This window comes from Canis lupus, chromosome 18, assembly GCF_003254725.2.
Source record: "Canis lupus dingo isolate Sandy chromosome 18, ASM325472v2, whole genome shotgun sequence".
Lineage (NCBI taxonomy): Eukaryota > Metazoa > Chordata > Mammalia > Carnivora > Canidae > Canis > Canis lupus.
Window position 1 is genome coordinate 2,333,057 of NC_064260.1, and position 21,057 is coordinate 2,354,113.

At 51.8% G+C, this 21,057-nt stretch overlaps 1 protein-coding gene across 1 annotated transcript in view; it reads right to left on the bottom strand.

The window, feature by feature from the left end:
- The window catches only part of LOC112661527 (protein cordon-bleu-like), a 143,872-nt gene that overhangs the window by 72,879 nt on the left and 49,936 nt on the right, over window positions 1–21,057 (bottom strand). Inside the window, exons 3-5 of the mRNA XM_035701358.2 lie at window positions 13,573–13,783; window positions 11,408–11,636; window positions 5,029–5,126 (exon numbers count right to left, since the gene is read on the bottom strand). Coding sequence (XP_035557251.1) covers window positions 5,029–5,126; window positions 11,408–11,636; window positions 13,573–13,783 — 538 coding nt within the window. The remainder of the gene's footprint in view (window positions 1–5,028; window positions 5,127–11,407; window positions 11,637–13,572; window positions 13,784–21,057) is intronic.

The window sequence follows — 21,057 nt, forward strand, 5'->3', positions numbered from 1 at the left end:
AAAAAAGAAAGTGTCTCTAAGTCAAGAGTACAACTGTTATTTGTTGTTAAATGTTGGTTAAGTTATTTCTTAAACTTTCCAGAAGTAACTTCAGTGTGAATGAGTGGCAAATCCCTTACAAGACAAATGGCTTTCAAATCTTCGCTACTGATAGATTTGAAAGAGAACCTAATCAGATACAGAGAGAAGGGCATTCAAGTCATTTTCATGGTACAGGACTCTGTGAGTAACCAGAAGGGATGCAGGGACCTGAAAGGTAACAGAACTTTCCCATCCTCATGAACTTGTTCACATAAGATGTTCTCCAAGCTTAGTATAAATTAAAAGAGTCACAAAATTAATGTGGAAGCTTATCTAGTTTCATCCATAAATTATAGTCATTAATGGATCTATGAAATAAATGAAAAAAAAACCCTTCATCCTATTAAAATGTGGTATCTTTTTCAAAAATTAATTTTTCATGCTCAACAAGTATGTATCAGCGGTCATCATATATTTATACCATTTTTATGTATTTGCAGCTGTAATAAGAACTTAATCTACTAGAATGTTTTCCTACTTTACAGCTTTAGGATCACATGAAATTTTAAAAATCTAATTTAAATAGACATTTTTATCTTAGATCACATTTTACATCAAACATTTATAAAAGACTTTTAAGTATAAAATATATATTAAATAGAATAAAACAGTGCCTGATGACTGGTAGGAATGTGAAATCAAGAAAAAGAATAATAATGCAAAATTTCTTATGGCTACAGAAGAGTCTACCCATATAATTTTTAAGTTATGATATTCAAACTTTTTAGCTACACTTTAAATGTCAATATTTTTAAGATGCTATGAACTATTTTCCTTCAAATATTTAAAATTGTGAAGAGAGGTTTTACATGCCAGCTTGGAAATATGGGACACAGGTAGTTTTAAAAAATCCTTATGGGGTCCCTGGGTGGCTCAGTCTGTTAAGCATCCGACTCCTGATTTCAGCTCAGGTCATGATCTCAGGGTCGTGGGATCGAGCCTGTGTCAGGCTCCGTACGAAGCATGGAGACTGCTTAAGATTCTCTCTCCCTTTCCCTCTGCCCGTCCCCTGCTGCTCAAACACCCATGCTCTGTAGAAAGAAAAGGGAAGGGGAGGAAGGAAGGAAGGAAGGAAGGAAGGAAGGAAGGAAGGAAGGAAGGAAGGAAGGAAGGAAGGAAGGAAGGAGAAGGGAAGGGAAGGGAAGGGAAGGGAAAGGAGAAAGGAAGATCCTTCGAAGTATAGTTAGGGAGTTCAGGAACTGGTAGATTCATGATGGAAAAGAGGTCCGTGTGGCCCCCAAACCATCAGCTGCTCCTGAAGGTGGGGAGGCGATTCCAGAGGGCATAAATTCAGTTCATCTAACCAAGGACCTCCTGACCGCGTAGACGGTACAGATAAGCAGGAAATCGAACACCCCACATCTTCCAAACTAGCATGGGCGCGTTAACGGGCAGCCCTCCGCAGCCTCGTGCCTCGGTCTGGACTGAACATACAAAAACCAAACAGCTACTCGCATCTACACTCCCGTTTTCTAGAAGGCCCGTGAAGCAGTGAGAAGCCCACCGGTTAGCAAGAAGCACCTGCAGGGTTAGTACTCACGTTCGAGCCCCTTCCCAAAGCGGACTGCGAGGCGTCCTCATCGCTGTCCACCCCGGCCTGCGCGGTCCGCTCGGCCTGCAACACAGACACGCACGTCAGCTCCGCGGCGAGGTCGGTCCAGACAAAGAGTCACCGCGGACCCTGGCCTGGATGTGGGAGGCCACGGCCACGGCCCTCGGTGCAGGAACCCAGAAGCCCGTGACCCAAGGGCTCACTGAAAACTAGTCCGGGAACCCATGCTCCACGGGCATGTCCGTCTCTTGTCTTTTTTGCCTAGAAAAGTCCATCTTTAAGCTTAGAGAACATGCGATATGAAAAACAGTACTTTTGTGGATCTGGGCGGAAGGAATTTGCTCGGAAAACCAACTAACTAACCGGTGTGGGGAGACTTCTGAGTTTTACATTCAGTTTACCATCTCACTGCTCATCGACTGAGCACGTACAGAAATAATTCACCAAGTGTCTTGCTGTCCGTCCACAGACGATAAGTGATAATGGCATCTCACTTCATCATTCAAGCGAGCTGGCCACCAGTGCAACAGAAAGGTACGCTGGCTCCGGGGTGCCAACCTGACTCCCCCCACCAAAATGAGCATCTTTGGGGAGATGACCCAAGAATCCCATTGTTAGGCTACATCCTAGGGTGATTCTTAGGCACTTTTTCAGAATAAATAATCTTAAAATCGTACAGAATTATCATGTTTTAAAAACAGTAAAATAGGAAGTTTTAAAAGAAGGAAAGACATCTACCTCAGCCAAAATGATATTCCTTAAGTGTATCTTATGTTGAGATTTTATACACACACACACACACACACACACACACAGATGAATACATTTTTTTTGCTTTAAGGAGATGTTATAAAGACCCACGTTAGCTGGATTGCCTTGCTATTTCCCCATTAGTGTTTTGTCCTCTTGAGACATTTGTAGACTATCTGGCCTCACGACATTTTAGAAACCATTGAAATGATGATTTCCTGCAAACCCTCTCCGTATTAATGAAGAAAAGTGGCGTCCTGGACGAGTCAGGCATGGACGGTGTGACCACGCAAGGAAGAGTCAGGGTTCTGGAAAAGACGCGGCAGCTCAGGGGTGTGCAGCCCTCCTTCCTTCACCTGCAAAATGAGGTGGGCAGTGCCCCTGGCTAGGCTTCCAGAAGACTAACTGAAGCTGCACTTAGCATGGCATTTCACACCACGGAGGGAAAAGAAACAGGGAATAAAGAAGTCAGTGCCCCAAACGCCAAATAATCTGGTGAGGATCTGCCCAAAGAAAAGAAGTCTAAGGCAACGTAAAATAAGCGGGAGGACGAGAGGACACGCATTAGGGAGGAAAAATCAGCCCCGCTGGCTGAGAGGGAGCTGGGGCAGCCAGACGGGAGTCCCTGCAGCCTGTGGCCTATTCATTTCCAGGGTCCTCCCGTGGTTGGACCTGTGGCCTCTCTTCACGGACCCTCGGGGAGGGAGAGAGTCTCTAGTCTCCCACACCACAGGCAATCTTATTTTGCTTAAAACAAAAATATTTCTTGATTTTTTTTTTTTAATAAACTGGCTTTGCTGGCAGTTTTGTGTCCCAGAAAGAGGAAGACACAAGAGGACTCTTGTGATCTTGGGGTGAGGAAATGGTAGGTTTCACCACCAACTGGGACCTTCGGGGTCAAGGCAGACAGCGGGGAACCTGTCCTTGCAAACTGGACCTCCCGAATCTCAGGAACCAGGAAACCCAACATGTATAGAGTGAAGGGAGATTCAAATGCAAAAGAGTGAATCTGTCTTTGAAGGGAGGGGAGGGGAGAGGAGGAGGAAGAGAGAGAGGGGGACCTAGAGGAGAGAGAGGAGAGTACGGGGTGGGAAGCCAGGATGGGGAGAAGAAAATGCCAAGGATTTTTTTTTTTTAAGATTTTATGTATTCATGAGACACACACACACACACACACACACACAGAGAGAGAGAGAGAGAGAGAGAGAGAGAGAGAGAGGCAGAGACACAGGCAGAGGGAGAAGCAGGCTCCATGCAGGGAGCCCGATGTGGGACTCGATCCCGAGACTCCAGGATCACGCCCCGGGTCAAAGGCAGGTGCTAAACTGCTGAGCCGCCCAGGGATCCCCAATGCCAAGGATCTTAAGAGAAACATGATGAGCAGACTTTCAAAGGACCTGTGGAAAGGCGACGATATAACCTATCACAGTAAAAGGAGATTCACAAACCAAAATCCCAGCATCAGGCCGCGTGGAGAAAGCCAGGACCTTGGCTTCCAGGGCTGGGGCGCACCATGAGCCTTGGCTGGGGGCAAACCCCGGGGCTCCAGTCTGACCCCCGGATCTAAGCCCCAACCCTAAGAGCTGTACTGCCTTGCACTCCCCATCCTCCCCAGCAAAGGGGCCTGAGTCCTCCCATCAGCCTCGGAGAGGCCGGGAGATGAGAGGTGCGGCCGGTGCACAGGCGCTCAGGTGCCCCCTGCCGTGGCCAGGCCACGCTCCCTCCCGCTCTCACCTGCGCACAGGTGGGCCCGCCAAACCGAGCTGCCGGCATCGGAGCTTCCGCAGGCCGGGAAGGCTTAGTCGTTTTGCAAGTGAAGGGGAAAATACCCGACACTAGCAAAATATACCTGTGGCCAAATATAGTCGGTGCAGGAGCAATTTCTTTTCTTGGTAGTGGGAAGGCGTTTATGGTTTGGGGGATGTCAGAAGGGACCGTAAAAACCCTTGGTCTCGGGGATCCCTGGTGGCTCAGCGGTTTAGCACCTGCCTTCAGCCCAGGGCCTGATCCTGGGGTCCCGGGATCGAGTCCTGCTTCTCCCTCCGCCTGTGTCTCTGCCTCTCTCTCTCTCTGTGTCTCTCATGAATAAATAAATAAAATCTTAAAAAAAAAGACCTATTGAATGAAGACCAAGATGATCGATCAATAAAATCAACTCATCACACAGCACATTCCAAACTACTGGAGACCCCAAAGGCCGCCTAAACGTTACTAGCAGGGGACCCGTTCAACAAGTGCGCTCTTCTCCCCCGAGAGGCCCAAGAGCTCCTCCGCGGGGCTTCGGGTGCCAGACAAGCTCCGAGGGTGTTTCACTGGTAGGAACATGGACTGTGCTCTGCACTCACAGCTGCCCCGCGCACGCTCGTCCACTCGTCCACCAAACCGCGGGGTTCCAAGCCGCAGCTTCACGCCAGGGGCCCCGCGCAGGCAGAGAAGCTCGTGGCTTCGGTCCCGCAGGCAAATACACCCCTGCCACCCTGCCCTAGGGATCCAGCGAGGAGGCGTGTCGGCCTCCTTAGTGCACGTGGACAAGCGCTTTTTGCCCGAAGGAATTCATGTCCCCCCAGAATATTTAGAAGATTCCAAAACACCCCAGGGATCTGTGTGGACATCGTGCAGAATCATACGTGTGTTTCATCCATTACCTTACTGCTGCTCCTCTTATTAACTTTGAAGAATCCCAGAAACTTTTTCTTTTCTTTATCTGTCTCATCATTGCCAAGTGACGATTTTCTAAAGGTTTCTGGGGAAGGAAAAAAAAAAAAGGTCTATTATCAGCATCTGAAACGAGGTTAAAGAGCTCCTTAAAAATCTCAACAAATTGCTCTGCTCTTAAACTTGTAGTTTTTATAAGGCAGTGAAAACACCAAGCTTTTTTTTTTTTTTTTTTCGGAGCGTTTCAAGCCACCTCGAAGCCTCCGGTCTCATTGGTGAAATCACTACAAGTTCTTAGGATGCCCAGGGATTTGGGTGGCATCGTTCTCTGGGTGGGATGGAACCCTGTATGTGATGAAAAAACAGTCACACCACAAAGTCCTGGGGCAGTACCACCCCCCAGAAAAAGAAAGTGAGCCAGACATGCGGCTTCACACTCCTTGCAGGTGCAGCCTTCGTCATGTGTTCCACGTAATCCAACAGACCTAAAATATGATCATCGCATCATACAACCCATGGGAAAATTATTGACAAGATGTTTTAAATTCGTTTTGGAACCGAGTCTTCCAAACGCAGGGTGCAGGTCACGCAGCACAACTGGGCTTGGACCAGCCACATTCCCAGTGCCCGGGAGCCACACGTGGCCCTGGGGACCCGGATGTCTGTGTAAAACATCTGCTTTAGGAATTAGGAGCGAGGCGGAAACACGGACTAAATAAAATAAACCCACAGCTTTCTGGCTCGGGGAACCCCACTCATCTCCGGAACATGGAACGGCAGCGAGGGTTCCCCCGGGTGGTGTCGAAATAATCACGCGTGACCCTCGACATTCACGTTTCCAGATCCGCCTTCCTCGGGCTCAACCGCAATGTTCTCCTCGGTCACGTTCTCAAGGGGGCCCATTCTTCCTTCATCGATTGTTCTGGGATTCTTTTATTTTATTTTATTTTATTTTATTTTATTTTATTTTATTTATTTAAATTTTTTTTTGTTCTGGGATTCTTGAGCTCCAGAGCATCACTCTTCTCTCTCTCTCTTGCTGTTTCATCCTCATGAGACGTTCCCAGCTGGAAGGAGCCCCCTGGTGCCCCAGCTGGAGCCACCGAAGCCCCCGCTCGTCAGGCGGTGGGGCTGAATCAGGTAAGTGCCCACCGTCCTGCACACCACGGGCCTGCTGACACGCCACGGCCACTCCAGCCCCCGGTTCTCCTCTTCCAGGGCACACAGGGACGGCGACAGGGGAATTGTCCAAGCATCGAGCTTCCCCAGCCCACCGCCAGCTGCTGCAGGGCCAGGTCGCCAATCTACCGGTGGAAGGAGGAAGGAGCCGGACTGGGACTGTACCACGCAACTTCCAACCCGGACAATGTGCCCACCAGTGACCTTCCGTATCTGCTGGCCTAGGATTTCAGGCTCCAGTTAGAGAACACACACGTTAGCGTGTTAGCAGTCAAGGCATTGCTATGGCTACTGTGTCCCCAACAAGGTAAAAGCCAAACAGCTCCATTCACGCAAGTCATCGTGTCAGTGGCAAAGGCTCAGCTCTCAGCAGGGGGCCTGGGCTCCGGGTTACGTGCAGGCGTCTCCCGCAGACCAGGGCGCCCTCCACATCACGCGGCATCCAGGCCAGGGAGCGGGGAGGCTCCAATCACGAAGCATGCATCCCTGCACGCACACATGTGCACACGGATTTCAAGGCCAATCACGCTGAAATCCTGCACGCGAGGCTCAAAGCCACGAAGATTAATATAAACTATGCCACAGGGTAAAGCTGCATGTGGTGAACGGCGGCATACACGAGTGTGTGTATTTATAACCGGTCACGTTTCCAGGACGGAGGGACGGGTGACATGGATGTAGTAAGACGCCTGTCATCACAGCACCCCAGGTGGACAAAAGGGTGGGGCACTGGCGCACAGGCGGTTACACGAACCGCAGAAACGACAGACTGATCAGAAAACTGTCCCAGAATCGAGCCTCTTTCTCTCCCTGAACAGCAACAGAGGATGGTCGCCAACCCCAGGGGGCTGGAGGCCCAAGGGCAGGCCTGGCCCCAGAGCCACCCTGAGGGGCCTGAGAGGTACCCCCCTGTGTGGCCACAGGCTGCGGCTCTCTGGAGGTAGCAGGGGCCTCAAGCAGAAGGTGTTGCACGGAGGGGCGAGGGACTGGCGGTTCTGTAGTGACAGGTGCCGCCCGTGAGGACTCGGAGACGCTGCAGGAGGCCCCGCCTGAGGGCAGAGCAAGAGCACCCAGTGTTCCTCAGTGTCGCCGTCAAGCAAGGTGCTTGCCATGCATCAGAGCAGTCACTGGCCACGGACACACAGCCAGGCGGGGCGGACGTACGCCTAGGCCCAGAATCCACGGCTCCAAACACATGACCACCTGAGTACGAAGCCTGTTTTCTTTCAGTTGACCCTGATTTACTGAAAGTTCAACAGTCATCTGAGTTTAGGGGCAGACGTGCTCCGTCCCTGAAAATGCACACACTGTGTTGAGGACGAATGTGACTCGGAGAATAATAAAGAACTGCACAGTACAGGGGGCACAGGACGGGGGGCAGGGGCCCCGGAGACCAGCTAATCCGAACTGTGCACTTTTCCAGATGAGCCAGTGGAAGGTCAGAGCCGGTCAGGGGCCCGAGCGTGGTCACAAGCAAGGAAGCACTGGAGCAGACTCGGGCCTGCATTTTCCAAGTGTGCAACGTGGGCTTCCTCCCCACGGCAAGCTGCTGAGCTCTGGGACCAGCCTGAGCCCGGGTACATTGGGGTCTTTGGCAGACTCTGCTGTTCTCCGTCCGCTCCTTGCCCCACATCAAACCGATCCAAACTGAAGAAGGCTTCATATATATGACTTTTCTGCTCCTAACAAATGCCACTCATGGTGCTTCTTAAAAGACAGCCGTTCTGGGGCAGCCCCGGTGGCTCAGAGGTTTGGCGCCTGCCTTTGGCCCAGGGCGCGATCCTGGAGACTCGAGATTGAGTCCCACGTCGGGCTCCCTTCATGGAGCCTGCTTCTCCCTCTGCCTGTGTCTCTGCCTCTCTCTCTCAAGAATAAATAAATAAAATCTTATATATATATATATATTAAAAAAAGACAGCCATTCTGTTGGCAGCAGATGGTATGACGGGGTCCGTAAGCAACGAGGACCTCGGTCAGATGCAACATGCACAGTCTCCTGTTCCAGGCCGGTGCCCAGTTCTGTTTCTTGAAACTTTTTTATGTGAAAGACAAATACTCACTGGGATTTTAATGAACTTTTTGGAGGCTGTGTGTGTGTTTAGTCCAAAAAGTTCCCATAAATTCCAATATATGTGTAAGTGTATATATCACACATATGTGCACGTGTACACGTAACCACACATATGTATGTATGTAAAGGGTATACTGTCGGAGTAAATACAAAAGCGGGACTGATCATGGGCATACTCGTCTGCGACAGAGAAGATTACGTTTCACAATCGGTGCGGCCCCCGATTCTGCAGCACACGGAATGGACCTCGAGGGCAGGTGAGCACAGGTGAGCACAGGTAGAAAGGAAGACCGCGTGTACTCTGCATGTGCCCCTTTGGCCCCGCCCTGAAGTCCTGTGCTCCCAAAGGGCTCCTTTTCTACAACACCCTCCTTCATTTCCCAGCAATTGGAACCACACTGCAAATCCACACGCAAGGGACATTCTCCTCTCAGGCAACCCGGGAGCCGAGAAACCAAGCCAAAGCCTCATGTCAGCCAATAAGACGCCCCCGACGTGGTGCAAGGCACACCAGTGGCACTTCCATGCACTGTCCTAGTCAGAGCCATGCAAAGCCCGGCCGGGTGGGACCCGGCTCACTGTACCTTGACAGCTCAGGGAAGGCTCCGACTGAGTTTTGGTCAGAAGAACTGGAAGAAGCAGGTAACGAGACAGTGAGACCCAGCTCCCCACCTGCAGCAGCACCTGGCCATGGCCGCGGCCCCCCCAGGAGCCTTGCAAGGAAGGCGGTTGTCTGTGTCCCTGCAGGACAGGCCAGGAGCCAAGCAGGCCCGGGATCTCCAGCTGCCAGCTGCCAGGCTGCTAAGCCCTCCGGAGGAAGCAGGTGGCAGCAGAGACTTGTGTCATTTCAAGCTGCCGCGGCCAGGAATTCCAGAGGAGGCCAGCCCCTGCCTAGCAACATGCCTCCCCCGGCCATGGCCCCCATGGCCCCTGTCCACCGGAGCAGCTGCTGGCTGGGAGGGGACCCAAGGGGAGGGCTCCCTACAGGCATCTTCTGGAATGTTCTCCTTTCTTCTCAAATGCTGGACTGCCGGTAGGGATACAGGCATTTGGCTAAAGGCCTTTGGCAGGGATGATGATCAAATACTTTGCAGCCAGCACGGCACATGGCACAGTATGATCCCGAGGAAAGGGGGGCTGGCCACGGGCTGGAGCAGCTCACCCACCAAGCTGGCTGCTGCTCCTTTATTTTCCAGGGAAGATGCTGGGGTCCCAGAGGGGAGGGGCCCTCAGAAGACGCCCAAGGCAGTGAAGAAGGGCACTCAGGGCTTGGGTACAGCTATGCCCCCAAGTGAAGGACTTCCAAATCCGACTCTGCATGGGGACAGGAAGCGGGAGCCGTAGGCCTACAGAGGTGCCCGCCCTTGAACACCTCGCTCCGTGTCCTGGACCAGTGTGAGCTTGCTGGGATCCCCTCCTTCACGGGGCGGCCAGTTTTCTAGGTCTCTCTCCAGGTAATAATAGGTTCTACATCTACCTTCCAAGATGTAGCTGATTATCGACCTAGAACAGAAATAGCTGTTTGTGTAAGACTTCTCCGCATACTTGTGTGGGACAGTTTTTCTTTTCTTTTTTTATCTTGCCAAATGAAAGCTGTGTTTCCAAAGAGGCACAGAAACCAAATTTAAATAGGGCTGATATAACCAGATAGACGTACCCAGTATATCCAGGCCCGTGTAGCAGATGCTGGGAATAATCTCGTCTGGGTTTTAAAAAGATGCTGCAGAAAGCACAAGACGCCCTGCTCTCAAATGTCAGAGCACTATTTTTTTTTTTTTTTTAAGGAATAGATGGTCTATGCATTTTCTACGTGATTGAGATAAAACCCTTTCTGGAATGTCAAATGAGACCTGGGGTCCAAAGCATCTAGAAGATTTGAGGGAGGAGAAGAGGTTCCATTATGATCATTGATTTTGCAATAAAACCGGTAATCAGGAAAACAGATTTTCTTGGAAGAATCTGAAACAAACTGTAGGAAAACATGAAAGAATGGGATATATTTCCACAACCCAATTTACTCAGTATTTTTGGAATAAATAAAAGGCTAAAGATACCGAATGAACCTCATGAACATAAGACCCTTTTATGAAGTTCATTTTAATAATGCTAAGGTCAAGGAACAGTCATTTTTTTTTTTCATTCACTCACTCATTTATTTATTTTGGCTTCACAGCTGCTGGCATACAGTCCGCCCTGGGTGTTAATCAGGGAACTCTGCTCACACGCGCATCCGCCTCTGTGCCAACACCGACCCCTGCCCGGTGGTTCTGGGCCCTCGGGTCAAGTACCAAACTCACACAAAGAGTGAGATGTCTCTGGCAGTGATGGTGAGGAAGCTCCAGGTGGCATCGCGGGCTGGGTTCAGGGACTCACCACATCACGAACTCGAATTTCGAGCAGTTTTAGAAAAACTGCAAAGTGTGTTTTGCCATGGGGTTTTTGTTTTGTTTTGTTTTAAATAAAGATCTTATTGGGGCACCTGGGTGGCTCAGCAGTTGAGCGTCTGCCTTTGGCTCAGGGTGTGACCCTGGGGTCCCGGGATCGAGTCCCACATCGGGCTCCCTGCGTGGAGCCTGCTTCTCCCTCTGCCTGTGACTCTGCCTCTCTCATGAATAAATACATAAAATCTTAAAAAAAAAAAAAGGTTTTATTTATTTGAGACAGAGAGAGAACTCAGTTGCTTCACTGACCAAGTGACCCAGGTGCCCCCTTTGCCACCGGTTTTGATGATGAGCGATGTTTGAGACTTGGGGGCATTTACTGGTAATGGAATAAAATGCAAGAGGAGATGGTTCACGTGTGCCTTCTGAGTGGTTCTGTTAGAGAACTACTTTTTATTTACCTCGAGGGAGCTCACAGGAGATGGGGTCATGCTCAGGCCATGCTCAGGCCATGCTCAGGATGAGGGCGGTGGGAAGGGGCATAGTTATAATTGAGGGGAACAGGAACAGACCCAATTTATTTTCTGTGACTTCAGCTGTGCTTTGGAGAAAATTGGGGTCGCCTGAACATTCAGGTGCAGGTCTCCACCTGGCACCTGGGGTGCTCAGGGGCGGTGGGCGTGTGCTTCCCACACATGCCCTTACCTGGCAGGTGTTAGAGACGTCAGATGGCCTCACCTCGTTTATTGTCCCAGGCGTAGAGTTCCTTTATCCCCAGCTCATTGAGAGACTTGGAAAGCTCCAGCTCCTCCCCAGCAATGTTGTCCCTGAGGAGGACCACGTGCTCCGGGCTGACTTCGCACTTTGCACAGATGACTGGGAGAATGTTCTGGAGCGGCACCTCGGGGCTCACACGCACAACGGCCTTTTGCGTTCGTAGGTAATTCACTACCAAGCGCACAGATTTCTGGAAGAACACCCCGGACGAAGGAGCTCCGTTAAGTGTGTGTTGTCACGCGGCTTCCACCCTCTGCCTGTGTGCTGGGGCTGACTAAGGCAAGCAGCCCCAGCCCTTTGTCCCCAGCTAGGCGGGGGGGGGGGGGGGGCACGGGGGAAGCGACGGGCTGAAAAGCGAACAGGGAATACCTGCAGTGATAAACTCACCTTAGGATCTCTCACTAGGGAACGAGCACTGTGAGGGATCTGGATTTATGATCTAACACCTACGCTGTCTTTCAAGGATCCCAAACACACCCAAACACGAGGCGCTTACATGTATTTTGTAAAGGAAAATCGTTTCAAAGTGTCATGAACAATTCAATTTAAAGAAAAGCCCTCGGGGCCCCTGGGTGGCTCAGGGATTGAGCATCCGCCTTCAGCTCAGGGCGTGACCCTGGGGTCCTGGGATCAAGTCCTGCATCGGGCTCCCCGCATGGAGCCTGCTTCTCCCTCTGCCTGTGTCTCTGCCTCTCTCTGTGTGTCTCATGAATAAATAGATAAAATCTTTAAAAAAAATAAAAGCCTAAGAAAAACCAAGATATCACATTTTTATTTAAGTAGCCAAAAGACCCATGTAAATATATTAATATCTATGTAAATATATATAATGTGTATATGTGTCTGTGCAAACATATATTTTTATAGATTCTGCACACATATTTAAACCAGAAAAGGATAACTGATACACAACGGACATATACGTCTAATAAAGACAGACATCATAATCAGAAGAAAAAAATCAGTGTGACTAAAGCTGATTCTAAACATCTACTGATAAACTGGCCATCAAAAAAGAATTAAATATACCAAAGTTTCACGCAGTCAGCTTGTCGTTGGCCTTTACTGATGTGACATTGTCTGAAAATGCTGGAAAGTGGCCACAGTAAGTGTTGAGTTGGATAAAACCTGACTTAGGTGGGTCCATGTCCCTTTCCAGGGTACGGATCCCACCAATTACAATTTACCAAGCCCCCAAACCTAATATTTATAAAAGATGGACTGTTGGCCAAATCTCCATTTTTTAGAAGCAGAAAAATTTAGCACCTATTTCCAAGAATCGAATACCTTTTAAATGGAGCTAAAAGACCCAAAGCAAAGCTTTATGAAGAAGTGCCGTAAGCAGCCGGACTTCCCCGTGATCAATAAGCGAAAGCCTGAAATAAATCTGCGTGTAAGATACTCTCCAAGTGCAGGAGTAAACATTTCTGACCTCTGTGTCTCCAAAAGCGAAAGCTTCTGGTTTTCCCATCTCTTTCGGAAGAAGTTCAAATCTCCCCCCATTTTTTTCCCCTCGGCTTCCTGGGCCAGGAAGGCCTCCAGGATGGAAAAGGAGAATCTTTATGACTAGCTCAACAAGGCAGCGGCTGGGTACTTGTGGTTAAATTTATTTATTTATTTATTTATTTATTTATTTATTTATTTATTTATTTAAGATTTTATTTATTTATTCATGAAAGACACAGAGAGTGAGAGGCAGAGACACAGGCAGAGAGAGAAGCAGACTCTATGTAGGGAGCCTGACGTGGGACTCGATCCCAGGACTCCAGGGTCACGCCCCGGGCTGAAGGCAGGCGCTAAACCGCTGAGCCACCCAGGGATTCCCTTGTGGTTAAATTTAAATTGATCAAAGATTAAATACAACGAAAGGCTCCGTTTCTCAATCACACGAGCTGCCTTGCACCTGCTTAGCAGCCACATGTGTCCAGGAGTGACCACTGTGGAAAGTACAGAATTATAGCCCATTTCCACCTGCGCAGGGCGTTCCAGCGGCTAGCTCTGCTCTAGACTGATCCTTCTTCTATAATAAACAAAGGAGCTCAGTTACCATGACGAGTATTATTCAAGTCATGGGCCCTCAGGTAACAGAGGGGACCCCTTCCCCCTGCCTCCACTGCCTCACTGACCTCAGGGGCCTTAGGTGGGCCGGGCTTCACCTTCTCTTCAGGAACTTTCTCTTTGAGGAATACAGTGTGAACGTTCAGGGTCCCAACTAAAGTATTTGGCTTAAAACTCAGAGGCTGTTGGGTTTCCGAAGAACGGATCTCGAGGGCGTGGTGGGATGGATTCAGGTGGTTCTGAAGGCAAAGTTCAACCAGTAGGTCCATCATGGCATGGCTGGAAAAGGGGAACACAGCACACCGATTAGGCAAGTTTGCACCCTGCCTCCCGTCCAGCTGAGTAAGGGTCAAACCCACACACCAGTAGGTGAGAGCAGATTGGTCATGCATAGGACGGGCAACCACAGCTCGTGAATTCTGGTGCCCGACTGGGCAGCGCCATCCTCACATCTCCAACGCTGGTAAACCACAACCCAAAGAGCAGCTGTAAGAGGGTTCTATTTGCAGTTAAGTCCATGGATGCGTGGACTCGAATCCTAGAGGCTAATTAGCAAGAGCAATACTGCTAACCACTGAATATTCTGTGATCCAGAAGTATAATGTGCCTTAAAAAATGAACATTTAAAAAAAGATTGTATTGACTTATTTTAGGGGGAGGAGGAGAGGGAGAGAGAGTCCTAAGGAGACTCGGCGCTAAGTGCGGAGCCCAACGCGGGGGCGGAGGGGGGGGCTGGGTCTCCTGACTCCGAAGTCATGACCTGAGCTGAAACCACAAGTCGGTTACTCAACCAACGGAGCGCCCCAAAACTGAAAATTTTAAGCTGTAGGTGATAGCTAAAAAGAATCATGTCTTTTTAAAGACAAAAAAAAAAAATCCCTAAGAAAATGACCTTGTTTGAATGTCAAAGATGGTCATAATGTCCCCATCACAGGGAATCACTCACGAAGGGAGGGGAGTAACAATCCAGATTACCCCAAAGAATTTCCTTTGCCACATTTACATCCACCTGGCAGACGGTTTTCATACCTAAAGCTGGTCCCCCTGCCCCTAAATCTCCCCGGCAGTGGAGCATCACGCCGCCTGTGAAGAAGGCACAGGTCTTTCCCGGGATCTAGTTCTTAATCAGGAAGTGACATGGCAATTAATTCAGGCCACAATCACGCTTTTGCAGGCACCTGGGGGCCCGGGTGTGCAGACCAGGGGCTGCGACACACAGATGGCGGCCCAGGCACCCGCCGCCCACCCTGAGGGCCGTGAGCTGCTGGGGGCCCCGGCTCCAGGCAGGAGAACCCCGGGCAAGGCCCCGGCCAGAGCAGCTCCCCCAGGTGCCCTACTCCTTGTCCAACTGCCTCAACAGAAGATTAATCAGTCCTGCTCGGATTGGCACAAGGTTGCTGCGCCCTCCTCTGGGTCCCTGGACTCCGAGGGGGTACTTGGTGGGGCCGAGGCCGAGCACAGCCTCGTAAGTGCTCCAGCCACGCTGGCTCCTCATCCTGACACTGATTCCTTGGGCTCCGGCGCTAAGACCATCTTTACTCCGACAACTGGCTTAATGCAATGCAGCCAAAATGCTCCGCGACATGATGCGGCTGCGCCGAGAGGCCTCGGTACAGGAAACAGGCTTCTAACCGGGCTCACACGGCGTCCCAGCAACCAGGTCTGGGACGTGGGGTCTCCAGGGAAAGGGGCAGGCTCGGACCTCAGTCTGTTGGGGGCTCCTTTCCTGTCCCGCTCCTCCCATGCGGGGAGCCCGATGTGGGACTCGACCCCGAGTCTCCAGGATCACGCCCCGGGCTGAAGGCAGGTGCTCAACCGCTGGGTCACCCGGGTCACCCTGGGGAAGCAGCTTCTCAACAAAACATTTGGGGGGCAGGGGGCAGGCGGATGAAGCAAGAGTTCCCAAGCAGAAGATTCTGTGTGCGGGAGGGTTGTCTCCTCACACTTAACTACTAAATTCGGGGGCGGGACGTCTGGGGGGCTCAGAGGTCGAGCACCTGCCTTCGGCTCAGGGTGTGATCCCGGGGGCCCGGGATCGAGTCCCACGTCAGGCTCCCTGCATGGAGCCTGCTTCTCCCTCTGCCTGTGTCTCTGCCTCTCTCTGTGTCTCTCGTGAATAAATAAATAACATCTTAAAAAATAAATAAATAAAGTTGGGGGAGGTAAAGGCAAAAAAAATTAAAAAAAAAAACAAAAAAACAGAAACAAAATAAAACACTGTCCGAGCACGATCCTGAAGCCTGGCCACCGTGCGTGCCCGTGCGAGGATCGCCGAGGCCGTTGCCAAGCACCCGGGCCGGGGCCACGGACTGTCCTTCCAGCGGCAAGAACGCGGGACAGGATGAGGGGCTCCCGCAGGGCATCGGAGGGGAGCTCAGGTTCCGAGAGCCGCGTCGTCCTCCTTCCTCGGGGCTCCGTCTCTGTGACTCCCGGGGGGACGCGGCGCCCCGATAGGCCCAGACGCGGGCTGCGCTTAGGAAGCGGGACGCGCACCAGCCCCAGCGGGACCCGACCCACTGCTTGAGCTCACCTCGCGCCACTGCCCGCAGGGCCTCCAGTGTGCGTGACCCTTCCCAGGCCCAGTCCAGACGCTACCTGATTTACCACTTCTCGGCCACACGCTTCTTAGGATCATGTCCGCATAAAATGAGGTGCAGGCGGGAGTGGGGGGCCTCTCTGCCATTTCCCACCCCACCGGTTAACCCGCCCCTGCTGGCATTTAAGGTGCCCAACTCCCAAGAGTATGCAATCCCTCCAAAGCTGCTTTGATGCCCCTGCAAAAATTTACCCAGAAAGATGGGGCGGGGGCGGGGGGAGCCAGAGCACAACGGCAGCGACCGCCCCCCTGCCGACGGGCGGGGATGCTCTGCCCCGTCCCCGTGGCCTTCCGTTGCGGGTCTGCAGCCCTGGGCTTCCCTGACCGGTGTCACTCGCCCCCGCGGGGCCTCAGCTGGGCCCTATGCCGCTGCCACAGGATAGAACTTTCCTGAGCCTGGAAGAGGCGGCCTGCGTACTCACACGCATTCTCGACGCCTCTGGAGCCTGGCCCTCCACACCCGGCCGCTGCCCCGCACGCAGGTGCCCCGCGCCGGCCGGCAGCTTTGCCCACCCCACGCCCGCTCCGGGAGGTTGCACATCCTTCCGCGGCAGAGAGCTGCCTGGGCAGGAGTCCTGGCACTGCCTCTCACCCATTCTCAGACCTGCCTCCCTGAGCCTCAGTTTCCCCACCGGTGAAGGCGTGCGGAAGGCGGGCACCTGTTAGAGACTTAGATGAATGAACGCTTGTAAGGCCGCGAGCCCGGGGCCGGGCGTGTGGTACGTGTGATGTGCTTTGCAAAACGCAAGAGTCCATTTGTTCACGTCTTTTCTACGTTGGGTTCCTGCGTGGAGGTGCCTTCTGTGGCTGGAGCAGAGCATCCCTGCATGTGGCTGGACTGCGCTCGGCTCTCAGCAAGCACCACGGTGGCCCAAGACTCTCAGGAGCTAGCGTCCTTGAGACGCCGCTTAGTCAGCTTTCCCCAGTCTGCCGGAGAAGGAAAATAAGGCAACCGGCCGCCCGCAGAATGCCGAAAGAAGAATCCGGTGTATTGAGAACAGGGGCTGCAGGGGCGCCTAGGGGACTCGGCCGGTGAGGCACCTGCCTTCAGCTCAGTCATGAGCTTGGGGTCCTGGGGTCGAGTCCCGTGTTGGGCTCCCTGCCCAGCGGGGAGCCTGCTTCTCCCTCTCCCCTCCCCACAACTCATGCTCTCTCTCAAATAATTTTTTTTTTTTTTTTTAATAAAGTCAACTAGATCATCAGTGCTAAGAACCCAAAGCACACCCACGGGGCCTCAGGGGACACCGAAGTTTAACTCGTAATCCGCAAGTCCGGGCAGGTTAAAAGTAAGAGAGCTGGGCCTCCCCTCAGGGTTTCTGAGCCTCTAGGACTGGTCTGCGGGTCTGCATTTCTACCAAGTTCCCAGGGATGCAGCCACGGTTGGTCGGGGCCCACACTTTGAAAACTACTTTACTCCTAGTAACTCATGAAATGAGCATTTAGGACAAATGCCCCAATTGGATAGAAGGTCCCCTCAATGCTGAGTTTACAAGTTACATCGAGATAGCTACTTCTGGGGGCGCCTGGGTGGCTCAGTGGTTTAGCACCACCTTCAGCCTGGGGAGTGATCCTGGAGACCCAGGACCGAGTCCCGCATCGGGCTCCCTGCATGGAGCCTGCTTCTCCCTCTGCCTGGGTCTCTGCCTCTCATTCTCTCTGGGTCTCTCATGAATAAATAAATAAAAAATCTTAAAAAAAAAACAACAAGCATCTGACTCTCGGTTTTGGCTCAGGTCATGACCTGGGATCGTGGGATCCAGCCCCGCATTGGGCTCCCTGCTCAGTGCAGAGTCTGCTTCTCCGTCTGCTTGCTCCTCCCTCACCCTCTCTTTCCCTCTCTCTGGAATAAATAAATCTTTTTTTTTTTTTTTTTTCAGGCAGCTACCTCTGGACACGATGTTTAAACGAACACATTTAACGTGCACTTAGTTCGACTAAACTGGTCGAATGCAGCTTAGTTTCTTACGTGGAACCAAGGACAGCAGGTGGCCCTGAGCCGTGAGTAAGGCCAAAGCCGAGAACGCGCGGCCTAGCAGCTTTGTGTGGCATCGGAGAGGCAGGATACGGCAAGATGTAAGCGGGCCCATGGGAGACCCGTCCCCATGGATGAGGTCAGGTACCAAGGAACACACGGACAGCACATCCAGCAGGACGACAGGGAGGCCAGGAGGCAGAAGAAGCCACAGCCAGAGAAGTCCATGGGTCAGAGGCTGGCCTCCAGGCTGGAGACTAGGGTCCCTGACGAGAGTCTGGTCTTGGGGAAGCCAGGGTCCTGGGCCCAGCAAGAAGCCCCGAGGGCCGCAAGAGCAGCAACGCGGCCAGGGAGGGATGCCTTCACCTCGTGCAAGTCAGAAGCCAAGTCATCAGGACGATGGCTCCCCCTCACAGACCCCAAATGCCTCTTGGGGCCACACAGCCCCCACAGTCTGCAAGAGGCCTCCGTGTGTGGCACCAGGGAGAGCGGGGGGGTTGCCAACTGGAGAGACGTGCCGTCTCTAAGGAATTCAGCCTTTCAATATGCCAGTCAGAGTGTCTTGACCTAGAGTGACACGTGCAGAGGCTGGGAGCCTGACGGTTTTTGTGGTCACATGTGATTCCACGAGCTGTTCCCTGGACGAGTGTGGACAGGTGGATTCAACACGAGGAGCCTGCTGGTTAGGTTCTCACCTTGGTGGCCTGTGCTCTCTCTCTCAGTCTGGCCTCACACTCTTTGACCCGTATCTTTGGAGTCTGAGCCCAGGTCTTCCACAAGTGGGCCTTCACTGTGTGCTTCCGTCTTGGCCTGTGAATCAATGCACTCTCTTGGGGCTCCATCTCATGACCCTGGGATCACGACCTGAGTCAGACACTTAACCGACTGAGCCACCCCGGTGCCCCTGGACGCTGTTTTGAGGAGGCCAGTGTGCCCTACACGTGAGGAAAGTCAATGTTCTGATGCGTTGGTTTCCTTATGACTTGCCTGCTGCTAGGATGGAGCCTTGTGTGCCCACTGGCCTGCATACTCTTGTTTGATGGAGACTCGGGGGCTCACGACGGCCCACAGGAGACTCATGAGCACACAGCCGCTACCCCGTCCAGGCTCCTGCATCTCCCCTCCTCAGTCCAGGTTCCAGCAGTACTGAATTCCCCATTTCTTGCACAAATTGGTGCAAATCTTGCAAATGAGTTTTATTTCCTTCTGCTCACTGGGATGTCTTCCTCCCCGTTTCTTCAGAAATGTCAGGTATTCCGTATGCATTTCGCTCAATGAATAAATGATTATTTTCTTTCTCTCTTTCTCTCTCTCTTTTAATATATCAGGATCCCACAAAGTGAGAGTTCCCCGCTCTATGACTGGGATCACACCAAAACCCGACCAGTAACGGCACTCACTGTGCGCCATTAAATAGCGGGTTTAGCAACGAATACACCTTGTCACGGGAGTAGTGCGCAGTTCATGACCTCCGGTCAGCCCCATCACCACCTTACCTCCTCCCCCCAGCAAAGATGCTCGGGAAGAAAATCAGGTAGAACCTGGTGTCTGAGGATCAATGATTCTGACACTGTCATCGTTCAGCTGCTCTTGGGTCTCACACAAACAAGCAGGAAAATGCAGCCTTCATAGGGCAGAAGCATTTCAGAGAGGTGGTCCCTAGGAACAGTGCACCAGGGCCTGGAAGATCAAACATGGTCTCCCGGCTGATTGGAAAGATGGTCTAACCATTCACGTCTGGCCACTGTGACCCCCGCAGGCTTCGTGTCCCAGGAATTTTTTCTGGGCAGATTTCAGGGCGGTGAAAGCACTCCATAAGGTACAGTGCAGTGGATACGCGTGCAAACCCACAGCTCATACTACACTGGGCGTGGAGTCTCATGCTGACGATGGAGTCTGGATGAGGACATGTCCGTGTAGGTTTACTGATCACAAAGAGCACCCCACTCTCCTGGGGGATGTTGATCCGGGGGCAGGAGGTATGTGGGAAATTTCTGTACTTTCCTCTTACTTTTGCTAGGAAACTAAGACTGCTCTAAAAAAACCTGAAGTCTTCTAAAAAAAGATATTCTTCAAAAAAAAATGTAAATCAAACTAAACCAAAGCAACCTGTTAGCCAGTTATTTCAAGAACTGTCTTCACCCGGCCGTCTCCCCAGAACCTCCTTAACTCACTGGGCACCAGAGAAGAGCAAGCTCCCCCTTCAGCTCTGGGCATCAGGAGCAAGAGGCCCTACCAATGCCTCGAGGGGCAGGGTGGATGCAGGACACCCAGAGCTGACGGGTGCTCCCAGCCTCCCTCCTCTCTGTCCTGGAGCAGATGTGCTCCATCCAGAAGGAACACGCAGACCCAATACCCATGTTGTGAGCCTGGGCTGTTTGATAAGCTCCAAGACCTAAAAACTCTTGCACAGCTCTAAGCACATCCACGGTGAAGAGGGTCTGACGGCTTCTAGAGGAAGAATCACAGGGATGAACACAGAGGGAGATTTCCTGGATTCTGCAAAGGAGATGTTTGCCTTTTCCTGCCCCGGCCCCTTGGGCACGTGTACCAACGTGGACCTGGCTGCTGTTTACATCAATGCAGCTCCAACTCTCTAGAGGCTGACGCAGGTTATGAAGCGTACCTACGTCAGTGTACTCTTTTGCCTACGGGCATTGTCTTCTCAAGAATCTTCTTTAAAAAAAAAAAAAGATTTTATTTATTTTTTCATGAGACACACACAGAGAGAAGCAGAAACACAAGCAGAGGGAGAAGCAGGCTCCATGCAGGAAGCCTGATGCAGGACTCAAGCCCAGGACTCCAGGATCACACCTTGAGCCAAAGGCAGATGTTTAACTGCTGAGCCACCCAAACATCCCTCAAGAATCTTCTCTCTCTCTCTCTCTCTTTTTAAGATTTTATTTATTCATTGATGAGAGGCACAGAGAGAGAGGCAGAGACATAGGCAGAGGGAGAAGCAGGCTCCCTGCAGGAAGCCCAATG